General features: G+C 41.4%; 2 protein-coding genes across 2 annotated transcripts in view; both read right to left on the bottom strand.

Moving 5' to 3' along the window:
- Positions 1-14,928, bottom strand: part of LOC143300219 (uncharacterized) — a 28,626-nt gene extending 13,698 nt beyond the window's left edge. Inside the window, exons 1-2 of the mRNA XM_076613794.1 lie at positions 14,743-14,928; positions 5,233-5,379 (exon numbers count right to left, since the gene is read on the bottom strand). Of these exons, the coding sequence (XP_076469909.1) occupies positions 5,233-5,379; positions 14,743-14,815 (220 nt within the window). The 5' untranslated portion in view covers positions 14,816-14,928. The remainder of the gene's footprint in view (positions 1-5,232; positions 5,380-14,742) is intronic.
- A 2,739-nt stretch (positions 14,929-17,667) lies between these two features.
- Positions 17,668-22,500, bottom strand: part of LOC143300810 (uncharacterized) — a 17,285-nt gene continuing 12,452 nt past the window's right edge. The window contains exons 3-4 of the mRNA XM_076614739.1: positions 18,311-18,516; positions 17,668-17,772 (exon numbers count right to left, since the gene is read on the bottom strand). Of these exons, the coding sequence (XP_076470854.1) occupies positions 17,668-17,772; positions 18,311-18,516 (311 nt within the window). The remainder of the gene's footprint in view (positions 17,773-18,310; positions 18,517-22,500) is intronic.

Below are 22,500 nucleotides of genomic sequence, written 5' to 3'. Positions count from 1 at the left end.
ACCAGACATGCAGTTTCACATATATGAAAGCACAGTCAAATACATATAAACGTACATGAGCTCCAACACACACACACACACACGCATTACCGTGCACCTCCTCTACCCCCCTCCTCCACACACTTATTTCTAGTCTAAGTATCGCAGCTTCCACGGCACACACACACACACACAAACACAAACACACACTCACAGAGATGAACACTTACTTGTACAAGCACATATGAAAGCACAGTCAAATACATATAAACGTACATGAGCTCCAACACACACACACACACACACACACATTACCTTGCACCTCCTCTACCCCCTCCTCCACACACTCATTTCTAGTCTACGTATCGCAGCTTCCACGGCACACACACACACACACAAACACACACTCACAGAGATGAACACTTACTTGTACAAGCACACACACATACGCCCATATCTCCCACCCCCAACTCCACACACGTACATACAAAGAGAGATATATATATATATATATATATATATATATATATACACGTTCCAATATCCTGTTGCTCCCACAGTGTAGGCATGCATACACTCACATACCTCATCCTCTACCCCACCTCCCCCCGCACTCCCACCTCCCCTCACACACACACACACACACACACACACACACACACACGTACACATATCTCTCCTGACACTTGTGTACAGTTTCACTCTCGCGCATTCACAAACGCACTCAAAAGCACACATACACACAAACACACACAGCCGCCACTGACTGGCCGCAAGAGGGATGGGAAAAGATCTCTGATGCCAAGAACGTGGCGTCTAGTGTGTTGCTCGGTCTATTGTGTTTGGAAAGGCCCACAGAGACTCTGTTCCGTTTTGAAGAAATTTGCGCAATGTTGGTTTGGAAATGATGCCGATATTTGTTTGATTTGCAAAGCATCGTGCTCTACCTTTCATGTTAGATTTGCGGCCGCTCCCTCTCTCTGCTTCTATTTCTTTGAGGCGATCGATGGTGTGATGGCCTTGTACCTGTTCTTTTTGGTATTCTTTGACTTTTCTGAGGATTTCCGATTTTCCTAGATGTAGGCCGCTCGTTGGTGTTGCGTTACCAGCAAGTCTGTCAGCTCGCTCATTTCCCTTAACACCTGCATGTCCCGGGCAGTATGACCATGTGAGTTTTTTAATCTGAAAGTTGCGCATTGCGTTATGCCACTCTGGGCTTCCCATTCCGTTTTCAATTTTCTGTATGAGGTTCATTGAGTCGGTTAGAATCATGGCATGTTGGTTTCCGGGCGTATGGAAGGACGATAGCCACTGGAGGGCATGTGTCACAGCTTCAACTTCCATCGTTAGGCTGGAGGTTGTGACTTTGTAGGCAGCATTCTCTTCCCAAATTGTTTTTTCCATTTTGTTTCGCAGTGAATCCCCAGCCAGACTGGTCTTTGGTGACTGAGCCATCTGTGTATATGATGATGTCCTCTTCTTTACTGTTTTCTTCTATAAGCAGCTTCACTTCCTCATCAGTTTTGCCCTCTGGCCATTCCCGACAATGTCTTCCTAGAGTGGGTGAAATGACTGTGTTGAATAGATGGTTGAGGTTTTCGGGGTTTTTCTCCCATTCTTTTGTTTCTTTCAGGTCTTGAAGTCGGCATACTAGCTGGATTGTGTCTTCTGCTTGCCCCATCCATGATCTTCCTCGTCCTAGACGGCTGCCTTTTGGTTCTTTGACTGCGTCATGCAGTGGGTTTTGAGGGTTTTCTAATGCTTTGAAGTAGGTCTTGACCTGTTCTAACTTGTTTCTGGCCTGCACTGAAGGAAGGTCAAGCAGGTATCGCATGGTTTCTGTGGGCGTGTCTTTTGTTGTTCCAAGGATCAGCCTCATAGCTTCATTTTGGACTCTTTCTAATTTAGGAGGTTGCTTTGAGACGGTGTTGTTAGCCCAAGTCCGTAGTCGATCACACTGAGGACGAGTGATTGGTATAGCAGGAAGAGGTGGCGTTGTTCAATTCCTTTGGTTGCCATTGCTTTTAAGACTGAAAGGCCCTTTTTGCAAAACAAGAACTAGGAGAAACAATAACAGCGGATCCAATAAGCATAAATACCCTCATTGTTACTGCCAACGGTTGCTTCTATATCTGAGTCATTTATGGTTGGAAGGATTGAAGATATTTATGGAGATCTGAGCTGAAAGTTGGTAGAGAACTTCTCGTTTGCATGTGTACAGGGAGTGAGTTCCATAGGGATGCACCTGATAATGCAAAACTTGTTTTGAACATATCAATCCGGGTGCGTGGTAAAATGTACTTGTGATTAATGTGAGAAAGACAGTGAGCGTGGAAGAATATTCTGCAAGCATCAATGTCTATGTAAGGCTAGAGCTGATTAAGTAAAAAAGATTGCGTGCCAACATTTTGCAGATAAAATTAATGTGTCATTGCCATTTCAGTTCATCATCTATAATGACTCCCAAGACACGGTGCTTATGGACTTGTTCAATGGAGTTGTCATCGAGATTCAAAGTGAAGACAAGTGGATTTTTTTTATGCTTTTGTCTTGGAGCGAGAATCATACTCTTTGTTCTGGGGAGATGAAGCGCCATAGAGTTGGATTTACACTATTTATAAACATCATTTATGCCCGTCTGAAGAGAATACTGCATTGAAACAATACGGAAAGTACCGGAATGAAAGGATGTATCATATGGAAAAAGGTCACACAAGACTCTTGGGTCTGATATAGCCAAAGGAAGGTCATTGATAAATATGCAGAACAGAAGAGGTCCAAGAACGGATCCTTTAGGAACTCCACTTTGAATTGCTTCAATGGAAGAAGCGTTACCACTGGTAAACACATGTTGTGTTCTGTCTGTAAGGAATGATTCGAAAAATAACAGCGTGGTGGGGTCTCTGAGATACAATGACAATTTTTTAAAATAATATTTCATGATCAACAAGATCAAAAGCTTTCTGTAAGTCAAGAAAAACAGCACCTGCATTTCAATGTTGTTGATGCCAGACACCCATGAATAATACAAGCGTACTAATGCTGTTTGACATGAATGACGATGTCGGAAGCCCGACTGCATAGGATGGAAGAGTTTGTGATTTTCAAGATATTGCGTAAGATGTTTGTGAACGTGACTTTCGAGTGGTTTCGATAAAAGTGACAGTGAAATGGGTCTAAAGTTGCAGAGAGAGAGAGAGAGTATGCCAGTGTACATTTGTAATCAAACTGGTAAAATGAGAGGGGATTGAGAGGGAGAAGCGAAAGATATGCAGACAGGACAGGACAGGGCAGGACAGGGCAGGGCAGGAGAGGGCAGGACAGGGCAGGACATGACAGGACAGGACAGGGCAGGGCAGGACAGGACAGGACAGGACAGGGCAGGGCAGGACAGGGCAGGACAGGACAGGGCAGGGCAGGACAGGGCAAGACAGGGCAGGGCAGGGCAAGACAGGACAGGACAGGACAGGGCAGGGCAGGGCAGGACAGGACAGTGGACATTACAGGGCAAGACAGGACAGGACAGGGCAGGGCAGGGCAGGGCAGCACAGGGCAGGGCAGGACAGGACAGGGCAGGGTATGACAAGACAGGACAGGACAGGACAGGGCAGGGAAGGGCAGGGCAGGGCAGGACATTACAGGCAAGACAGGACAGGATATGGCAGGACAGGGCAGGGCAGGGCAGGAGAGTGCAGACAGGGCAGGGCAGGACAGGACAGTGGACAGGGCAGGACATTACAGGGCAAGACAGGACAGGACAGGGCAGGCAGGAGAGGACAGGGCAGGGCAGGCAGGACAGGGCAGGGCAGGGCAGGACAGGACAGGACAGGGCAAGACAGGACAGGACAGGACAGGACAGGACAGGACAGGACAGGGCAAGGCAGGGCAGGACAGGACAGAACAGGGCAGGAAAGGGCAGGACAGGACAGGAGAGGGCAGGGCAGGACAAGGCAGGGCAGGGCAGGACAGGACAGGGCAGGATAGGGCAGGGAAGGGCTGGAAAGTGCAGGACAGGATAGGACAGGACAGGACAAGACATGTCATAATCCTTTATCAACAGATACCTATTTATGTAAGTGATGTGGGTGGTTTCATGGTGGCTCGTTTATGATGGAACAGCTGTTATTAAAATAACCCCACTCCCACCCCCATCCCCTCTTATCACGAACCTGAAAACAAATATCGAAACTGTGTGTTCCAGACATTTAAGTGATGGATTGACAGATGGATTAGGGATAAGTTGGGTTTTTTTCTCTGTTACTAATTTTGTTGTTCTTCATTGAACTCTTTCTAGCATAACTTTAACCCTAGGATACCACATTCAATTTTCACGGTAAAAATAAGAGACTCATTTTCCCACTACGAAAATGACAATCAGTTCAGTATCGCTCGACGGGCGCAATAGCTCAGTGGTTAAAGTGTTAGACTTTCAATCTGAGGGGTCCCGGGTTCGAATCTCGGTAACGGCGCCTGATGGGTAAAAGGAGGGGATTTTCCTATCTCCCAGGTCAACATAATTATGTACAGACCTGCTTGTGCCTGAACCCCCTTCGTCTGTATACGCACGCAGAAGATCAAATGCGCAGGTGAATGATCCTGTAATCCATGTCAGCGTTCTGTGGGTTATGGAAGCAAGAACATACACAGCATGCACACACACACACCCGAAAACGGAGTATGGCTGCCTACATGACGGGGTAAAAACGGTCATACACGTAAAAGCCCACTCGTGTACATACGAGTGAACGTAGGAGTTGCAGCCCACGAACGAAGAAGAAGAAATATCACTCTTGTGGCTTTTGAGTACATCTGCGCAATGTTTTAACAATAAGCCGGTACAAGTAATTTTCAGTGCACACTGTTTTATGACAAACTGTACCATGGACAGAACGTCTTGTTAAAACCATTAGAATTTATCCTCCTGACTTGGAAACTAAACACACACACACACACACACACACACACACACACACACACACACACACACACACACACACACACAGAGAGAGAGTCAACAAAACCAAGAACAATGACGACTACGCCACCGCGACTACTGCAACCGCCACTACCACCAGTGACATCAACGACGACTACAACAACAACGATGTGATGATGCTGATGCTTATGACGACGACGACAATGACGCCGTCGATGATTGGAACAGTGACAAGAACAGCAGAAACAACAGTAACAGTCATCGCAACAAAAGCAGTGGCATCATGATGGTCATCATCATACCTGTCATCGTCTCACCTGATAAGCCTGCAAAGCCCTCCAAGATTCTGGATTGAGGGCCCGGGATGGAACGGCAACAGTTGGTGGCCACAGCGTAGATACAGGCGATGATCAAACCAGCGGTACACAGCGCCTCCATTGCCCGCACCGCGTGAAACCACCCGGCTGAGGAGTTTAAAGAGAGTGTCGAGCATGATATATAACTTGACGATGCAATCACTATAAACTTTTTTTCTTTTTCTTTTTTTTTTTTTTTTTTTTTTTTTTTTGCAACGGCCTTAAAACAGTTGGTAAAATAAGATTGTATAATTTGTGTGAAATTGAAATTCAATGAGCAAAAACAGTTTTTAGTTTCCACGCGGAAAAAAAATATTAACCCCCCCCCCCCCCCCCAAAAAAAACAAAACAAAAAAAAACCACACAACAAAAAACAAACAAACAAAAAAACCCCCTACAGATTCAGTTCTTAATTTGGTGATCCTCCTTGGAAGAGCTATTGGACGAAAAAAACAAAAATAAAACACATTTATGGGAAGAGCTGTTGGACAAAAAAACCATATCATTTTATGGGAAGAGCTATTGGACGAAAAACCACATGCATATACATATTGTACTTTTTCCCCACCAAAGAAAAAGGACAAAACATTTTTCCACACACAACATATTTTCCTGTTGATGAACAAACACATAGCAAAGACAAACAAACAAACAAAAACACGTAAATGCATAAATTCATCCATTAACTGGACAAAGTGGGCCAGCAAACATTCATACATTACCAGAAATGAAAGGAGAATATCTTGTTTGAAAAATAACAATAAGAATAAAAAAGAAAAATTAAAAAAAAAAGAAAAAAAAAGGTCAGTTATCTGTTCTGACCATCTCTAGCAGACAGAAATACAGTACTGTCAAATGCACTCTCTTCAACTTCAGTTGCAGAGAACAAACCAGACGCATGAGAAAGATTTCCGACCAGCTCCATGTTGTGATGTTTATGTTTTCAACCCTCATCTCAACTCCCCAAAACCCGTCCATGGGGATTCACGGTGTGTGCATGACAGAGGGAGAGAGAGAACGAACGAACGAACGAACGAAGTTTTTTATTGAGGGAAGTGGAATAAGCATACATGTGCTTTTTTTCATCCAGCCCTCAGGGCAAATGGAAAATGAAAATGAATCAAAACATCCACAAAGTAGCAAAGAGATGAAGAAATAAAGACATGACATTCACATTCACATTTAAACATCTACATAATAAACATGTACATCTACATAATCATGATACAAACATCATCATATCATGAAGGAAAAAGATCAAACCATCCACCCCCCCCCAAAAAAAAAACCACAAAAAACAAAAACAAAACAAAACAACAAACAAAAAAACAACAAAAACAAAACAAAAACAAAACAAAACAAAAAAAACAAACACAGCCCCTCCCAAGCCTCCCCCCCCCCCCACCCCCCACCCCCCCCAAAAAAAAGTATTCAGGACACTGATTGTGGTTGTATATCATTAAGTAGTGCGATAGCGGTTAGACATACAATTAAACTATATATGCGTATTCAATAAGATAAAGTCAAGTTAAGTAGGATTGTTGACATAATTGTCCATAAATGTGTATGGTAATGTTTTTTGAATTCTTGAATGCTTTTCTGAACATTAAGATTGATGAAAGTATTCTTCCATAAACAGCCTCCTGAATAAATGAGACTGGATTTAAACAGAGCTACTCTTGAATGGGGATCTTAATCTTGTTGGTCTGGCGGACTAGCGTGGTGGGAAATCTATCTCTCAAAGATGGAGCATAATTAGACATGATTTTAAAAATAAAAACTGCTTTGTTGTATTCAAGTTTAAGCTTTAGGGGAAGAATATCTAAATGTCTGTAGTTGTCAGCAGTCAGTGATGAAGATTTCAGAAGGATTAATTTAAGAGCTCGTCTTGCAGACTTAGGTAAAGGTGTTTGTATATTATCGCTAGCTGAATCCCAGAGTGTTGACGCATAGTTAATATGTGATTCAATATAAGCAAAAAAGATTAATTTTCTACAATGCAAATCAAGAAAATGTTTAATTCTGGAAAGCTGATAAATCTTTTGGATAGGGTTTTGCATAATGACATAATATGACTGGACCAAGATAAGTGTTATCAATGGTGACTCCAAGAATTTTATGATTATCAACTTCTTCTATTGGATGACCATTAATGAAAAGGGTGGAAGGTTGTGTGAATAATTTTGGCGTTTCTGTCTGGTGGTGAGTATGAGACATTTCGTTTTTTTTTGGATGGAGACACATGTGATTTTAAATTGGACCATCTAACTATATCATTAAGCTTTGTTGCAGTGCATAGTGCACTTTGTCTATTGTAGTGTGATTTGTATGTATTGTTGTATCGTCTGCAAACATCTCACATAATGCATTAATAAATAGAGGCAAATCATTTATCTAAACAGAAAACAATATTGGACCAAGAATTGAACCTTGAGGAACTCCGTAATAGATAGACTGTAAAGAGGATTGAGATTCATTCATAGATACAATTGTCTTCTGTCTGATAGAAATGAAGATATGAGGTCAAGTGTATTTCCAGAAAAGCCATATAATTTTAGTTTTTTTCAAAGAAGAGTGTGGTCTATCACATCAAATGCCTTCATAAAATCCACCATGAGAACACCAGTAATTTCATTATTGTTTATATTTGTGAGCCATTGTTCGACTAAGTAGTGAGTGCTGTATGACAGGAGTGCTTGACCTGAAACCAGACTGATTTGGATGAAATAATTGTAGTGATTGAAGTGATTAAGGATATGTTTGTTAATGTGGTTTTTCTAAAGGTTTTGACAATATTGATAAAATTGAAATGGGTCTGTAATTGGAAGGGTCTGTACGGTCTCCTGACTTAAAAATGGGTACTACTTTCGCGACTTTAAAAAGATTTAGGAATTATCTTTTTTGTGATACATTGGTTATAGACATAAGTAAGTGTTTCGGCAATTATAGGAGCAGAGAGTTTTAATATCTTTCCATCTATACCATCAATACCTTTCGAACCTGTTTGTTTTTAAGTGGGAAAGAGCATAGTAAACTTCATGTACATCCATAAGAGGGTATCAAGGTGAGATGAAATATTTTTAGTGTTACAAAAGGTTCGAGAATATCAAGTGAATTAAGGATGACATGTTTGTTCCTACTGTTGAGTTAGCTACATTACAAAAATGTGTATTTAGGTTTTCTGCTGATATGTCGTTAGTTGTTGTTGATTGCGTGATATTATGTTTATTATTTAACTGATTTATGGCTTTCCAAATCAATTTATATGGATTTTGTGGAAATAAGTTCTTGAAATAATCTTTTTTTCTGAACGTTTCAAAGCATTTACAAGATTACGTTGTTTTCTGAATTCATCTTTCTTACCTTCTGAGAGAGATGAATCTCTTTCCTTAATCTTATCATCAATGGTTTTAGTCATCCACGGCTGTTTAGGATAGCTTTTGACACGTTTTGTTATGAATGGAGGCATGTTTATCATATAGCATTAAGAAATTGTGATACCAAACCTCCAGTGCTTCTTCAGGATTAGAGAACTGATAAACAGCTGACATATTAGAATGTATCAAGTTCTGTAGATAAATCCTTATCAAATTGTCTAAAATCTCTATGGCAAACGGTTTAATGTCTATTTGCAGAATTTTACACCTCGTTTGGACCATGTGAAACATATAGGGGAATGGTCACTGCAGCCATACGTTGGGGAACATACTTCTGTTATGGAGTTTGTAGATGAAGCGTATATATGATCTATAAGTGTTTTTGACGTTGCGAGTAACTCTCGTAGGTATGTCAATTAACTGCGTTAGGTGAAATGATTCATAAAGTTTTGTCCAGTGTTTGTTTGATGTGAGTAAGTCAATATTAAAGTCACCTAATAGTATTATTTCACTTGAAGACAAAGAAGCTTCTTCCATCATCAACATAAACTTGTCTATCCAATCTACATGTTCAGCTGGATTTCTATAGATAAAGCCGAGAAGGATAGGTTTGATTTCTTAAAGCGTATTTCGATCCATACAGATTCAACTTGATAATTTTCGAGTGATTCAATCGTTTAAAGTTAATGTTTTGTTGAACATATACAACAAGGCCTGTTTCTCTAGAACATTTCGGATCATTACGATTAATACAATAGCCTGGTAGTAGTAAATCAGAGTCTTGTATATGGTCTGTTAGTCTTGATTCAGCAAATCCGAATATGTGAAACTGTTTTCCGGAGTTTGAAAGGACATGGGATACATCAGCGAGTTTGTTGATGATATGATTAATATTCAGAAAACCTACTTTAAAAACCATCGGATATCGGCCAAGTGTTGAGTGTTTTAGTCATGGAACAGAAAAAGTGAATACAACAGTATCAAAGATGACTATTAATGTTATGATACAATGGTACAATGGAAAGGAGAAAAAAAGACACAAGAAGTACCAAAGGGCACCTCCAAAAGTACACAGTGTGCAATATACTTAACCACTGATTAAACAACCTATCAAATAACAAGTCACATAGAATATAGTCGAATACACCAAGTAATTAGGTCAATTATATATCCAAGTTTCACCGTCATCAAATAAGAAGTCACATAGAATACAATTCAAATATAGCAAGTAATAAGGTCAATAATATTTACTGCGTCCGCACAACTCACGTAATTTGCGCTGAATATAGTTTTGGTCCGGCAAACTATGACAACCTCATGTGCATTACGAGATCACGAGTGTGTCCGCACACACACACACACACACACACACACACACACACACACACGCATGAACGTTCACGCGAATGTGCACTTACCGCACCCACCGCACTTGCTGCACGAGCGTGTGAACATTCGCAGAACTATACATATCACACGCATGATTCACATAATTGTACATGTACATTTGTATACCGGAATGCTATTAATATATAAATATATGAATATATTATATGTATATATGAATTTATATTTTAGTATAACAACACCCAGTTAGACAGATGGTATTGATGAGAAATCAAAACAATCTATGTTGTTTATACCCCTGCCGACCACTAAGGTCACAATCATCAGGGCTATGTTGATGAGAAAACTCACACAGGTGTACCATAATAGTGGGGGTGGAAGTGTTGTTGGAATGACAATATTTTGATGCCATTTTAAATAGTTCGTCAGTGTATGCGTCATAATTCACAGGCATTGCAGGATTTCCCGTTCTTGTCTCTGGGAGATGCTTGGACGGATATAACTCCATGGTTACTGCTGTATGAGGTGGTGATATTTGATTTGGGTGATTGTAATATTGGAACTGATGAGGGTGTTTGGGAGGCATGGAAAACGGGGGTTCATCTCTTTGTGATTTTGGAATGAGAGGTGGAAAATGGTAAGATGATTGCATGGGTGGGGGTGCATGTTCTGATATCTGACCAACAGGACGACGCTCTTGGTTTGTTTGAATGGTAAGGAGTTGTAGTATTCCCTAGAATTTGGTACTCTCTGGGGGTAGGACGGGGTGAGACAAGTGAAACGAATTCAGAGGAGAGTCTGATCTGCTATTGGTATATGTTTTTATGGGACCTTTGATTCTCTGTGGGATCCTCTTCGCCACAGGGTTTTGAGATTTTCAGCAAGTCTTGCTGTTCCTCTGGTATTCGTGTGTTTTATACTGCTGTACAGACCTGTGTCTGACGCAAAAGGAAAGAAAATTATCAATAAAAGCAATATTGTGGTTTTTACATATTTCTTTTAGATTTAGGTTTGAGGGCGTTATGACATTATTGAAATGATGATTCCCTCTGGCAGGCAAAATGGAGCTGAAAGCTACACGTGCGTGGGGGAAGGTTTTAGAACATAGAATAAAAAGTTCATTCCATGTTTCTGGGGATACTGGACCTGCGGACAAGAGTTCACACCAACATGGATGATCACATCCTTTATGTTGGGTGAGACTGGTACGGAAGAAAGCCAGTGATGAAGGTCATCAATAGACATTCCTGGAACACAAAGTTTAAACATGCTTTCTCCACGAGGGGCCAGTCTCTTGGGTTAATGAAGCGTATGACCGAGTCCCCAAGAAGCGCATTGTTGCCTTTTCAGGAACAGTCATACGGTCTAAAATATCTCTGGTAGAGGGGTTTGAAACATTTTCTGATGGGTTCTTCTGTTTGTTTGTTAATATATTGTTTTGATTGTTGGGACTCTGTGAAATGAATTGTTCTTTGTCATTATCATTGATATCATCGAGAACAGCAAAGGAATTGAAAGTAGAAATGTCTTCGTGGATTGTGACATTGTCATGGGGTAAACAGTCTGCATTATTTGCTGGATTTCCTTTCTGACCATCATTGACGGAACGATCACTGTGTGACTGTTTATCTGTGTTGATGGGTTTTGCGTCACTATTTGGTGTTTCGGTTTCTGAACCTTGAGTAAAGAGTAATGTGATTTTCAGTTTGAATTTCAGCATCAGTTTGGGAAGTAACATTTTTATGTTGACATACATGGTCAGTTGGGGTCTGAGTATCAACTGTTGCTTGGTTAACTGGATTGTATTTCTTTCTGTTCAGTTCTGATTGGAGAGAACCCAACTGGGATTTAATTGAATGATTTTCTTTGATGAGTTCTTTGTTTTTGCTTTCAAGATCTGAAACAACTGATTTTAATTTTTCAATTTCTGTATTGAGGACATCAACTTTTTTGAAATACAAACACGGAATTCATTTTTCACAACAGTCATTGCATCATTGATCAAGCAAGTAACGTGTTTTGAGTTAAATCCTCACTTGGTGTAAGAGAGTTCACTGTTTTTTTTCTAATTGTAACATTCTCCTTTTTAATTCCGGTAGTGGACTGGGAGCTGCGCGGGCGTGTGACGAGTGGCACAGAGAACGTCGAACTTGACTCCTGGTTCTTTTCCCAACAGGGTGGTCTTTTGGGGGGGAGTTTGGTCACTCAGTTCAGAACGGTGGGTGGGGGCCACAGGTGGGGTTGGGGGGAGGATAACCACATTGTCTTGTGTTTTTGAAGTCGGATTGATCAAGAGTTGGGACTGTTGGGGTGATGAAGGGAAACCTTTGTCTGTAGAGGGAAACATTTTCATGGTCATTACAGTCAAGTCCGTCACAGGAGATGACAAATGAGGAAGGGCCGGAGAAAGAACTTATGAATGACAGTGGTGTGCATAAAAGTGAGTTTGACAATTCATAAACATTATGGTCCCTTAGAAAACCAAGCACAAGTGTTTTTAAAATTTCACATTCTTCTTTATCCCAAGATGGACAGTTCATTCCTTGACAAAGTAAAGTTCCACCAGAGCCATGTGTAAAATAAATGTTATTGTTATACATTTTGTCGATTTATGGAAAATAAGAAGAACAGACTTAGAAATAGTTGGTGACGGAGTAGAGTAGTAAGAATCGATGATGGAGTTAGAATAGTCCCGTTGTTGTCGTAGTCATTGCATTGGATTGCACAGTACCGGTAAAAGAGACAATTTCTCCAAACAGCCAGTTCATCTTTGTCACACGTAAAACGTTTCTGGATGTAATCCCTTGTAGGTTTGAGTTTGGTATCACATGAGTCAGTATCGGTGTCTGCCATGTGTATGAATTAAAACAAAACACAGTACTTACAGTCACACATGCTGGTGAAGTCTGTCACAGTGCCGGACCTCGTCGGGTGTTTAGAAACACATGAATCACTATGACTTTATCACAACATATAAATCCACTGAAACACATAAATCACTGAAAGCACGTAAAATCCACCGAAAGCAAGGACTCCTACAGATCACCGCCACTGATCATACACGAAGGGAGCATTACTTGCTTCAGATTTTAAATGCTTCCACTAGACACAGACACGACACAGACACAGACACAGGTGAGCTGTGGTTTTTTTGGTCACCGTAACACGAATCACAGTGTTCACACAGTCAGGAATACAGGAAAGCTGTGATTTCTTGAGTTGAGAAGAAAGTTTCCACCTTCAGACTTACACAGATATATTCCACATACATCCACGAACATGAATTTAGCTGTTATAACTCAGGTGATTCAGACGTGATCTTAAAGATTCACAAAAATAAGCTGAATCACAGCAGCACTGAGAACAGCCTCCATCTTGATCTCTCTTGAGAGAGAGAGAGAGAGAGAGAGACAGACAGACAGACAGACAGACAGACAGACAGACAGACATAGACAGACAGAGAGAGACAGAGACAGAGACAGAGACAGAGACTGAGAGATAGAGAGAAAGCGTTGTGTGTATTTGAGTGAAATATGATGTCCACTCTCGCCTAACGGTGTTATTGAAATTTTGCAGGCATGGAAATCGACCGCTAATTTGTCTTGAACGGTATCGATTACTCGGAAATCCCACCCCTCCCCATCCAATTAAAAAAAGAAAAGAAAAGGTCTCCATGAACAGTGCATAATGTGTTATGTATGGACTTCATGAATGTGTTATGTATGGACATTTATGTATGGGCATTGTGAAAGATGGAACAGTGAAATAATGTGTTATGAATGGACATGTTAGAAAGATGAGAACAGTAAAATAATGTGTTATGTATAATTCCACCCCATTTCCACCCCAGTCATCATGAATTATACTCCTCAAATCACAGTGGATTGCATCACGCTCTTCTAGGGTCTTACACCTTTAGACAGTGAAGAATCGTGAAGAATCGAGCTTTTTGTGTTCAATGTAATCTTCAGTTTTGTCTTTTTTCCAATTTCTTTCCTTTCGTCTAGTTTTAGTGTTTCGTCAACAACACCCCCCCGCACCACCACACAAAAAAAAGAAAAAAAAGAGAAAAAAAAGTGGGGTTGGGTTGGGGGAAAGGCATATTGGAACGTGTCCGGAATAAGAACTAGATAAAACACTACCCCCCAAAACAAAAACAAAATGAAAAAAATGCCCAACCCACATCACAAGCTGCCTAATGGTCAGCCACACCCAGCCTGACCAAACATGTTACCAACAGTAAACAGGTATGACAAAACAAAGTCACACACATTCTGAAAGAAAAAAGGAAAGAGAAAGGGTCAATGAAATCAGAAAGAAGGAAATGACACAAAGAAAAATGACGTAAAAAAGAAAAACAGAAAACGAGGGAGTGGCTGACTTTGCATAAGTTGGGGACACTGTCCAGTCCACTGACTGGCCGTGGACTGAAGGGTATATCAACCACAACAAGTCGACACAGAAGATACACAATCTTCAACAACCACAACAAGTCAACACAGAGGATATACAATCTTCAACAACCACAACAAGTCGACACAGAAGGTATACAATCTTCAACAACCACAAACGTCGACACAAAAAGATATACAATCTTCAAAACCACAAAACGTCGACACAAAAGAAATACAATCTTCAACAACCACAAAACGTCGACACAAAAGATATACAATCTTCAACAACAACAAGTCGACACAAGAGATACACAATCTTCAACAAAAGAAACCAAAAATAGCAGACTACTCACGGAATCCTATCAGTCCAAAAGGGGCACAACCTGTTGCACTGGAGATGGAAACAGTGGCTGTGGTGCACATCATCCATAAGCCCTCGTGGATCTTCACGCTGATCCCATATCCAGAATTCCGGAATAGTCCATCTGTTTTCAACCAGTACGGAGCCCCAGACCCAACCAGGAAAACAAAGCTGGGCAAAAAACAAAAGAACACTCCGCCTTATAGCCTCCTGTACGGCTGTGAAACTGAATGATGTCAAGTGTTTTTATTTTTTCTCTCTCTTTAAGAAAAACAAAACAAAACAACAACAACAACAACAACAACAGAAAAATCCGCGAAAACAAAGTTCTGTCCGTTTGTTGTTATGATTTCCCTGTCTCTTTTCCACAGCTTACGGTTCCTTTGCTGCTTGTTTTACAGTTGTGGTTCCTTCACCTGTGCAGGTGTAGTCGCTTCACGTGACAGCACGAAACTGGTTTGTCAGGTTCTGTCCCTTTTATCAACTTTCTATTCTGGTGTGAAGATTTTACAGGACGGGTGGAAATGTTGGCTGTGCTGTTGTGTTGATCCTCGTCTTCCCCAGTCCAAAACAAGTGCACGCACAGCTTCGTGAGAACTGTTGCCGTTGTATACACAACTTTTTTTTTCTTTTTTTCTTCCTTTCTGTTTTTTTTCTTTTTTTCTGAGCTTCATTCCCCCTGCCCACCCACCACCCCCCACACCCACATATTTTTTTTCTCCAACCTCAGCTTCAGAGAGAGTCCTTTCACATACCAACCTTCGCCCACACAAACCATGTCATTCTTTTCCTATTTTCCTGTCGTGTAGTTCAAAAGGGTCAGTACATTTGCCGGGGTTTTGATTTCCGATGTTCTGCTGTAGGCATTCCTAAACATGTATGGCAGTGATAAAATCTTTCTGGGTTTCTTTTGCTCTAGTGTGAGTTGTGTGTTAAAGGTTTTTAAGCTGTTCTGTCGTCCATCCTCTCCTCTCAACTCCACCAGTCTCTCTCCCTGTTTCTCTTATTTCTCTCCACCTCCCTCCCTCCTCTCCCCCGCTCCCTCCCCACCTTTCTCTCAATCCATTTCATAACCACATATGTGTTTTATCAATTTTTCATTACAATGGACAATTATCGCATTACCTTTCAACGTATGAATTTGTTACATGCCAGGGGTGTTAGGCGACCACGCGTATGCAATGCCCCAACCTTTGTGTGTACGAATGTGGAAAAGAGATGTGGTAGTAAATGTGAAATGTGTAATGCGTGTCTGAAGACTGCACGTTTTGTATTGAGTACACCCATCCATGTGAGCATCTTCCCTGAAGGCGGCTGTCCCTTCTTTAAAACGGAGACGGACGCGAAAGCGAAAGTGGACAGTTTCGGTTTCAGTGTGTTAAGGAGGTGTTTGGACAAATCCATAATTATACGCTAGAACCATATCTTCTAGGCGATAGTCAACGCAGATCTTTGTGGGCCTTTAGTGCATGCATATATATTTGTGATGGATTTTTTCTACAGAGTTTTGCCGGAGGACAACACTCTCATTGCCAGGGTACTTTTCCAGTGCGTCAAGTGCGTGTTACACACGGGAACTCGGTTTTTCGTCTCATCCGATTAACTAGACGTCAGTTTTGATTTTCCAGTCAAACTTGGAAGAAAGGGGATGAGAGCGGATCGAACCCAGTCCCTCACGCATCTTTGTATGGAGCAGATGAGCGTCGTAACCAATCAGCCACTTACTCTGACAAAGAGACAGCTTAGAAGAGTGTCAAAGGAAAGGTCGGAAGTGGAATAAGAAAATCCGTCCCTTTCCATCGAGGGAGAAATCAGTGTTTGTCAGGATTGCAAGAATGTGCCGGGTGTATGCATGTGCATGTGCGCGTGTTTGTGTGCGTTTGCATGACGTGGGTGCGTGCGTGTTTGCGTGCAAGCGTACGTGTGTGTCAAAGTCAAAGTCAAACATTTCTATTTCAAGATGGTAATTGAATATGCAACAACTGTTTTTGTGGGGTTTTTTGTTTGTTGAGTTTTTGTTTTGTTTTTTGTTTTGTTTTTTGTTGTTGTTTTTTACATCACACCATCTGACAAAAAAAAAGAAGAAAAATACGGAAAAAAGGGGAAACAAACAAAACAAACAAACAACACTGAAAAAAAACAAGAGTGGCAAGGCCTCAAAGACACAACTTGTGATGCGCTTTAAAAAAATTGTAATCGTTAATTGTGTTCTGATTTGTTATCATAAAGCTTCGGGTTTAAAAAAAAAAAAAAGTCCTAACCAGATTTGAGTCCCCGTGTTGGGTGAGAGAAACTGTCTTAACCATTACACTATCGTGGCTCCTTAATGAAGTTCTAAATTTAATATTTGAACATACTTTTTTAAGGCGATAAATCAATTGCGTATTCGCAGTGGAGAACGCTGTTTAAATCATATTTTCAGGTGTATCTTGGGCATTCAAAAAATCTTTAAGGGCAAGTAAAAATTCTTTTTAAGTCCGCGGTAAAAGAGGATCGTGGCTATCGCGCAAAACTCACTCACGAAAACATTTAGCCGTTTTCTCTAGATCTAGATAGATGTACAGTTTAGTTACACCCACGGAATGTCGAGGGTCATTCTATAAATAAATTGAATTTTTCGGTATAAGGAAATTCTAATACAGACAGAAGCTTACTTTTTTTTTTCTTTTTTTTAGCTTTTTTTTTTACTTCTTTTTCACATGTATTTAGAATTTGTTTTGCAGATTAAAAAAAAACTGAGAGTTTTGGCGATTAACAAAGATGGCCGACCAAGAAGCATGCTCCAGATTGAACAGCGTTCAGTTTATCACGTTTTTGGTTGTGAAGGGTGCAAACCAATTGAAATTCATAGGAGAATGTCAACTGTGTATGGTGCACATGTTTCAGCCGAAAAACTGTCTACAAGTGGGCTAAATGTTCAAAGACGGACGAGCGTGTTGAGGGATGAAAGGGACAGGCCTGGAAGGCTACAGAAGTTGAGGGTCTCCTGAGGTGATCGAATCAGCTCAATGACCTCATCAGTCTGACAGAAGGGTGACAGGGGATGACATTTACAAGGACTTTGGCTTAAATGTTGGGACAGACACAAAATTGTCCATGACTGACCTGGCTACTCGAAGGTCAGCTGCCGGTGGGTGCCAAAGATGCTTACTACAGAGCTCAAAACAGAGGAGTGTCGAGATTGTCCAGCGTGATCTCTGCCTGCTATGAGAAGGATGGTGATGAGTTTCTGATAGAGGTGGTCCCCCGCATGTGACGAGTCATGGGGTTTGGCACTACGAAGCCTGAGGTCCAAACAGCAGTCCATGGAGTGGAAGCACGTAGGCTCTCCAGTGATGAAGAAGTTCAAGTCCCAGCGTCCCGGGAAGGTGATATGCTCACCGTATTTTTGGATATTGCAAGGCCCAATCTCCAATTCATTCCTTGGAGAAAGGAAAGCACTGTGGAACAGGCCTATTACTGTGAACGGCTGAGGCAGGTCAAGAAAGAGACATGAAGACAAACGCAGGGGTCATCAGTCAGATGGAGTCATCTTGCTCAATGACAACGCAAGGCCTCACACAGCAGCCGGTCGGTGCAGACCAATTACGAGATGGCTGGGAACTGCCTCCCTCATCCCCCTTACAGCCCAGACCTTGCCCCTTCAGACATTCACCTGTTTGGTCCTTGAAAGCGTTCAAGGAGGCTCGAAGTTTGAAAGTGACGATGACGTTCAAAAGTGTTGGGAGCGACTGGATGAGGACATCAGTCCAAAGATTTTTTACGACTGAGGAATACGGGAAGGCTTGTTGCACAGATGCTGTATGTGACAGTGCTGGCAAGACTACTCGTGAAAAAATAAAATGAAAAAAAGTAAGCTTCTATCTGTATTAGAAGTCCCTTTGTATACCGAAAAAATCACATTATTTATTGAATGACCCTCGTAGTACGACACGGTAGATTCAATTTCTCTTTTTATGTTCATTCTAGTGTTATAGTTTTAAAAGTTGATAAGTGAAAATTTAGTATTTTGTTAAAACTAATAAAAACATGTAAAGCCAAGTACAAGTTACTTCAAAACGTCGTAAGAAGTGAAAAGGACATTCATTTTGAAGAAAAGTCAAGACTGGAATTTTTTTCGTTTCATCCTGATCAATCAAGGTATTAAACTCGCATGGTTTACAAATTTTTAACTGTGAATTCCGACTGATTCTGGTGGGATATTATTATGGCAGTTTGGGGCATAAGTCCAGTATGGATGAGGCGTTCACAAATCTTTCTCAGAATTAAATAATTTAACGGTCTCCTTCTCCAACTTTCCATCACATCTTGGCATGTATTGTCCATTGGAATATAGGAGTTGAACGGGCAGGTCAACAACTATGAAACAAATGGCGGTCTTTCGGCGTTCGCGAAGAATATGAGCTCGCGCTTTGAATGTGGATAAATATGTGTACGCAATGATTTTTGCCCATGAACCTTCAGGAGCTCAGCAATAGTCTCCGTAAAGTCCACTGTATTGATTTTAGTATTTTCCGAAAAAGACCATTGGGGACGAGAGAACATAGTGAAAGCCCTGTACAATGAGAGTTAAACACACAAGCTTTTAAGTATCGAGTATAATTTCAAAATGTAATGTTTATAGATGAGAAAGATCAGTTTAAAGCATATTAATTCGCCTAGCATTAATTTAGATTAATTTCCATTTTTTTTCTCTGCACAAACCGATTTACAAAAATAAACAAAATTCATGCTTAGAAAAGAAGTTCTGATGATAAAAATTGACTGCTCTTGTTGTGTCAGAATATCAAGTGCAAGTTTAGAGAATACAAAAAATATAAATATAACAGTAAATTGCAGTTTGCATATAATTTGGTTTCTTTTTTTTAATTTTGTGTTGCCCTCATCCCAAGAGGTGCATATTCGTTTTAAACAAGATGACTGGAAAAAAACTGATTGTTTCCTAATTTTTATGCCTAATTTGGTGTCAACTACAAAGTGTTTGCAGAGAAAATGTCACTGTTTAATGTTTCTGTCTGTCTGTCTGTCTCTGTCTCTCTTCAGAGCAGCTTCCAGCCCTAAACATATAATACAGCTTGTGCTTTTAATTTAGTTTACTTGTTTCAGGAGCTCCTGTGTATTAAGAGGATTGTTTCGTTCTTCCTTATTTTATTTCAATTAAGAAGTGTGTGCAACACGTGCAATCATAATAGTATACAGATTGGTGACCTTACATTAAAATTCTTACGCTCTTCTATCTCTCTCTCTCTCTCTCTCTCTCTCATCTCTCTCTCTCTTGACCGCCCTTTTCTCTGTCTGTCTGTCTGTCTGTCGCTGTCTTTCTGTCTCTGTCTCTGTCTTTTCTGTCGCCCTGTTTTATCTGTCTCTGTGTCTATCTCTCTCTGTTTCTCTGGCATGTCTCTCTCTGTTCCCTGTCTCTATGTCCTGTCGACTCTCTGTTCCCTGTCTTTCTGTCTCTGTCTGTCTCTCTCCGACTATTCTTCTGGATCAATGTGTCACGTTCTTTAATCTGCGTTAGTACCCCCTTCTATATCTCCGTGTACTTCGTCATCAACTGGGCCACCCCACCCCACTTCCTTTTCCCATAGGACAGCCTCTCTCTCCTCCCTGTTCCCTCCCTCGCTCTCTTGCTCTCTCTCTTCACTACTTTCCTCTCCTCATTTCCTCCCCCCTCTCTCCCTCTCTCTCCCCTCCCCCTCTCTTTCCCCCTGTCTCTTCTTCTATCGACTAATCTCCTTTCCCTGCCTCCCCTATCTCCTTCCACCTTCACACCCGCTCACTGTGCGTGATGCTTGGAGAGTCGCTTTTTGAGATCATTCCTTTGCACCATGTAATTACATTCAGTCGTAGATCAACAATTTTCCCGCTGCGTCAACCCATCACTACCCACCCCCCAACCCAAAGCAAAACCTATTATCATATAATAACGCCCCTGCCCCATACCGCTCCCGTACCGGCCCCTAGCACTCCTCACCCTCCTCTTCTTAGACTGTCCAAACGCCATCCACCCGAAAAACTGCCAATACACTTATTTGAGAAGCTTATTGGGTAAAGGGGTGGAGATTTTCCGATCTCCTGGTCAACTTCATTCTTCTGACGTTCGTGGGCTGCAACTCCCCCACGTTCACTGTTTAGTTCGCGAGTGGGTTTGACGTGTGTGGCGTTTTTACCCGCCATGAGGCAGCCATACTCTGCTTTTCGGGGGTTTCCAGGTACACATTGTGCAGTACTGCATAGTGAACCCCCGTCATTGCGTAATACGCACGCAGAAGTCACCTCTCTGCTATCACGCACGTTATATTGACCTGTTTTCCGTTGGTCTGCATTCGAGTGGGTTATGGAACAAGAACATTCCCGCATGCACATCCTGCCAAAAACGGAGTATGGATGCCTACATGATCGGGGTAATTAAAAAACGGCTCGCGGTACACGTAAAAAGCCCACTCGTGTAAATTCGAGTGATCGTAGGAGAAGCTGCAGCACGATTCGAAAGAAAGGAAGAAGAAGGAGGGAGAAGAAAAGAAAGGGGTGGAATTTCGCGAACCGACACCGGGCCAGCTGCAGCTGATTTCCCACCGGCACCATCGCTGGCCCTACTTGCGCTCCGCTCCGACCAAGTCGCTGTCGGTTCAGTCTCTTGGTAGGGAGCTGAGGGTCAGTTCATGGGACAAGGTACGAGTGTGTGTGTGTGTGTGTGTGTGTGTGTGTGTTTTATCTCCAGTTTAACGTCTATTCACTATACGTGTTTTTAGACGGAAAGGAGTAAAGAAGTGGATAAAGGAAAGGGAATGCATGTGAATATTAGTGTAAAAAAGTATTCATGTTATGTATCAGAGGAAAAGTACATTACAAGAAAAAGGTCTAAAGAGATTGTGGTGTGTACTGAATGAGGTGTCATGGGAAGGAGAATATGTATATGCATATCAACAAGTATTAACCTACAACAATGTAAATATAAATAACAGCATTCATTATGATACATCAAAGGAGGATACCAACTGGACTGGAGTTTAAAATTTCCGAAAACATTCTAAGCATATTATTCACCAACTGACAAAACAGGGCATCAAAATAACTTTCTGTTGGGTACCTTCGCACTGTGGAATATCTTCAAATGAGTGGGTAGACCAAGCAGCTAAAAGAGCAGCACGTGTGCGTGTGTGAATGAGTGAGTGAGTGAGTGTGTTGGTGTGTGTGTGTGTATGTGTGTGTGTGTGCGCGCGCGCGCGCGCACGCGTGTGTGTTTGTGTGTCGGTGTTTGTGATGTAAGTGTGTGTGTGTGTGTGTGTTTGTCTGTCTGTCTGTCTGTCTGTGCGTCTGTCTGTCTGTGTTTGTGCCTGTGTGTGGGGTGTGGTTTGTGTATTTATGTGTGAATGTGTGTGTGAGATAGAGAGAGTGCGCGCGCACGCGTGTGTGTTAGTGTGTTGGTGTTTGTGTGTGTAAGTGTGCATAAGTGTCTGTAAATGATGTGTATATGTGTGTGTCCGTATATGTGTGTGTGTGTGTGTGTGTGTGTGTGTGTGTGTGTGTGTGTGGTGTGAATGACAATATTTTTTGGTCAATTATGCTTTATCATCAAAACAGAATTTTCTGTAGAACTTTGCGAAAAACAACCCTACTGTTACCGTGGGTTCTTTAAAGTACGCAAAGTACGTGCTGATCAAAGGACCCAAGTTTATCGTCTCATCCCAAATACTAGCACGCAGATTATAGTTTAAAGTATGAGACAGTGTGTGTGTGCGAAGTGTGA

The sequence above is a fragment of the Babylonia areolata genome, chromosome 26, assembly GCF_041734735.1.
Source record: "Babylonia areolata isolate BAREFJ2019XMU chromosome 26, ASM4173473v1, whole genome shotgun sequence".
Taxonomy (NCBI): domain Eukaryota; kingdom Metazoa; phylum Mollusca; class Gastropoda; order Neogastropoda; family Buccinidae; genus Babylonia; species Babylonia areolata.
Note: the sequence above shows the minus strand (reverse complement) of the source record. Positions and strands in the feature narration are given on the sequence as shown.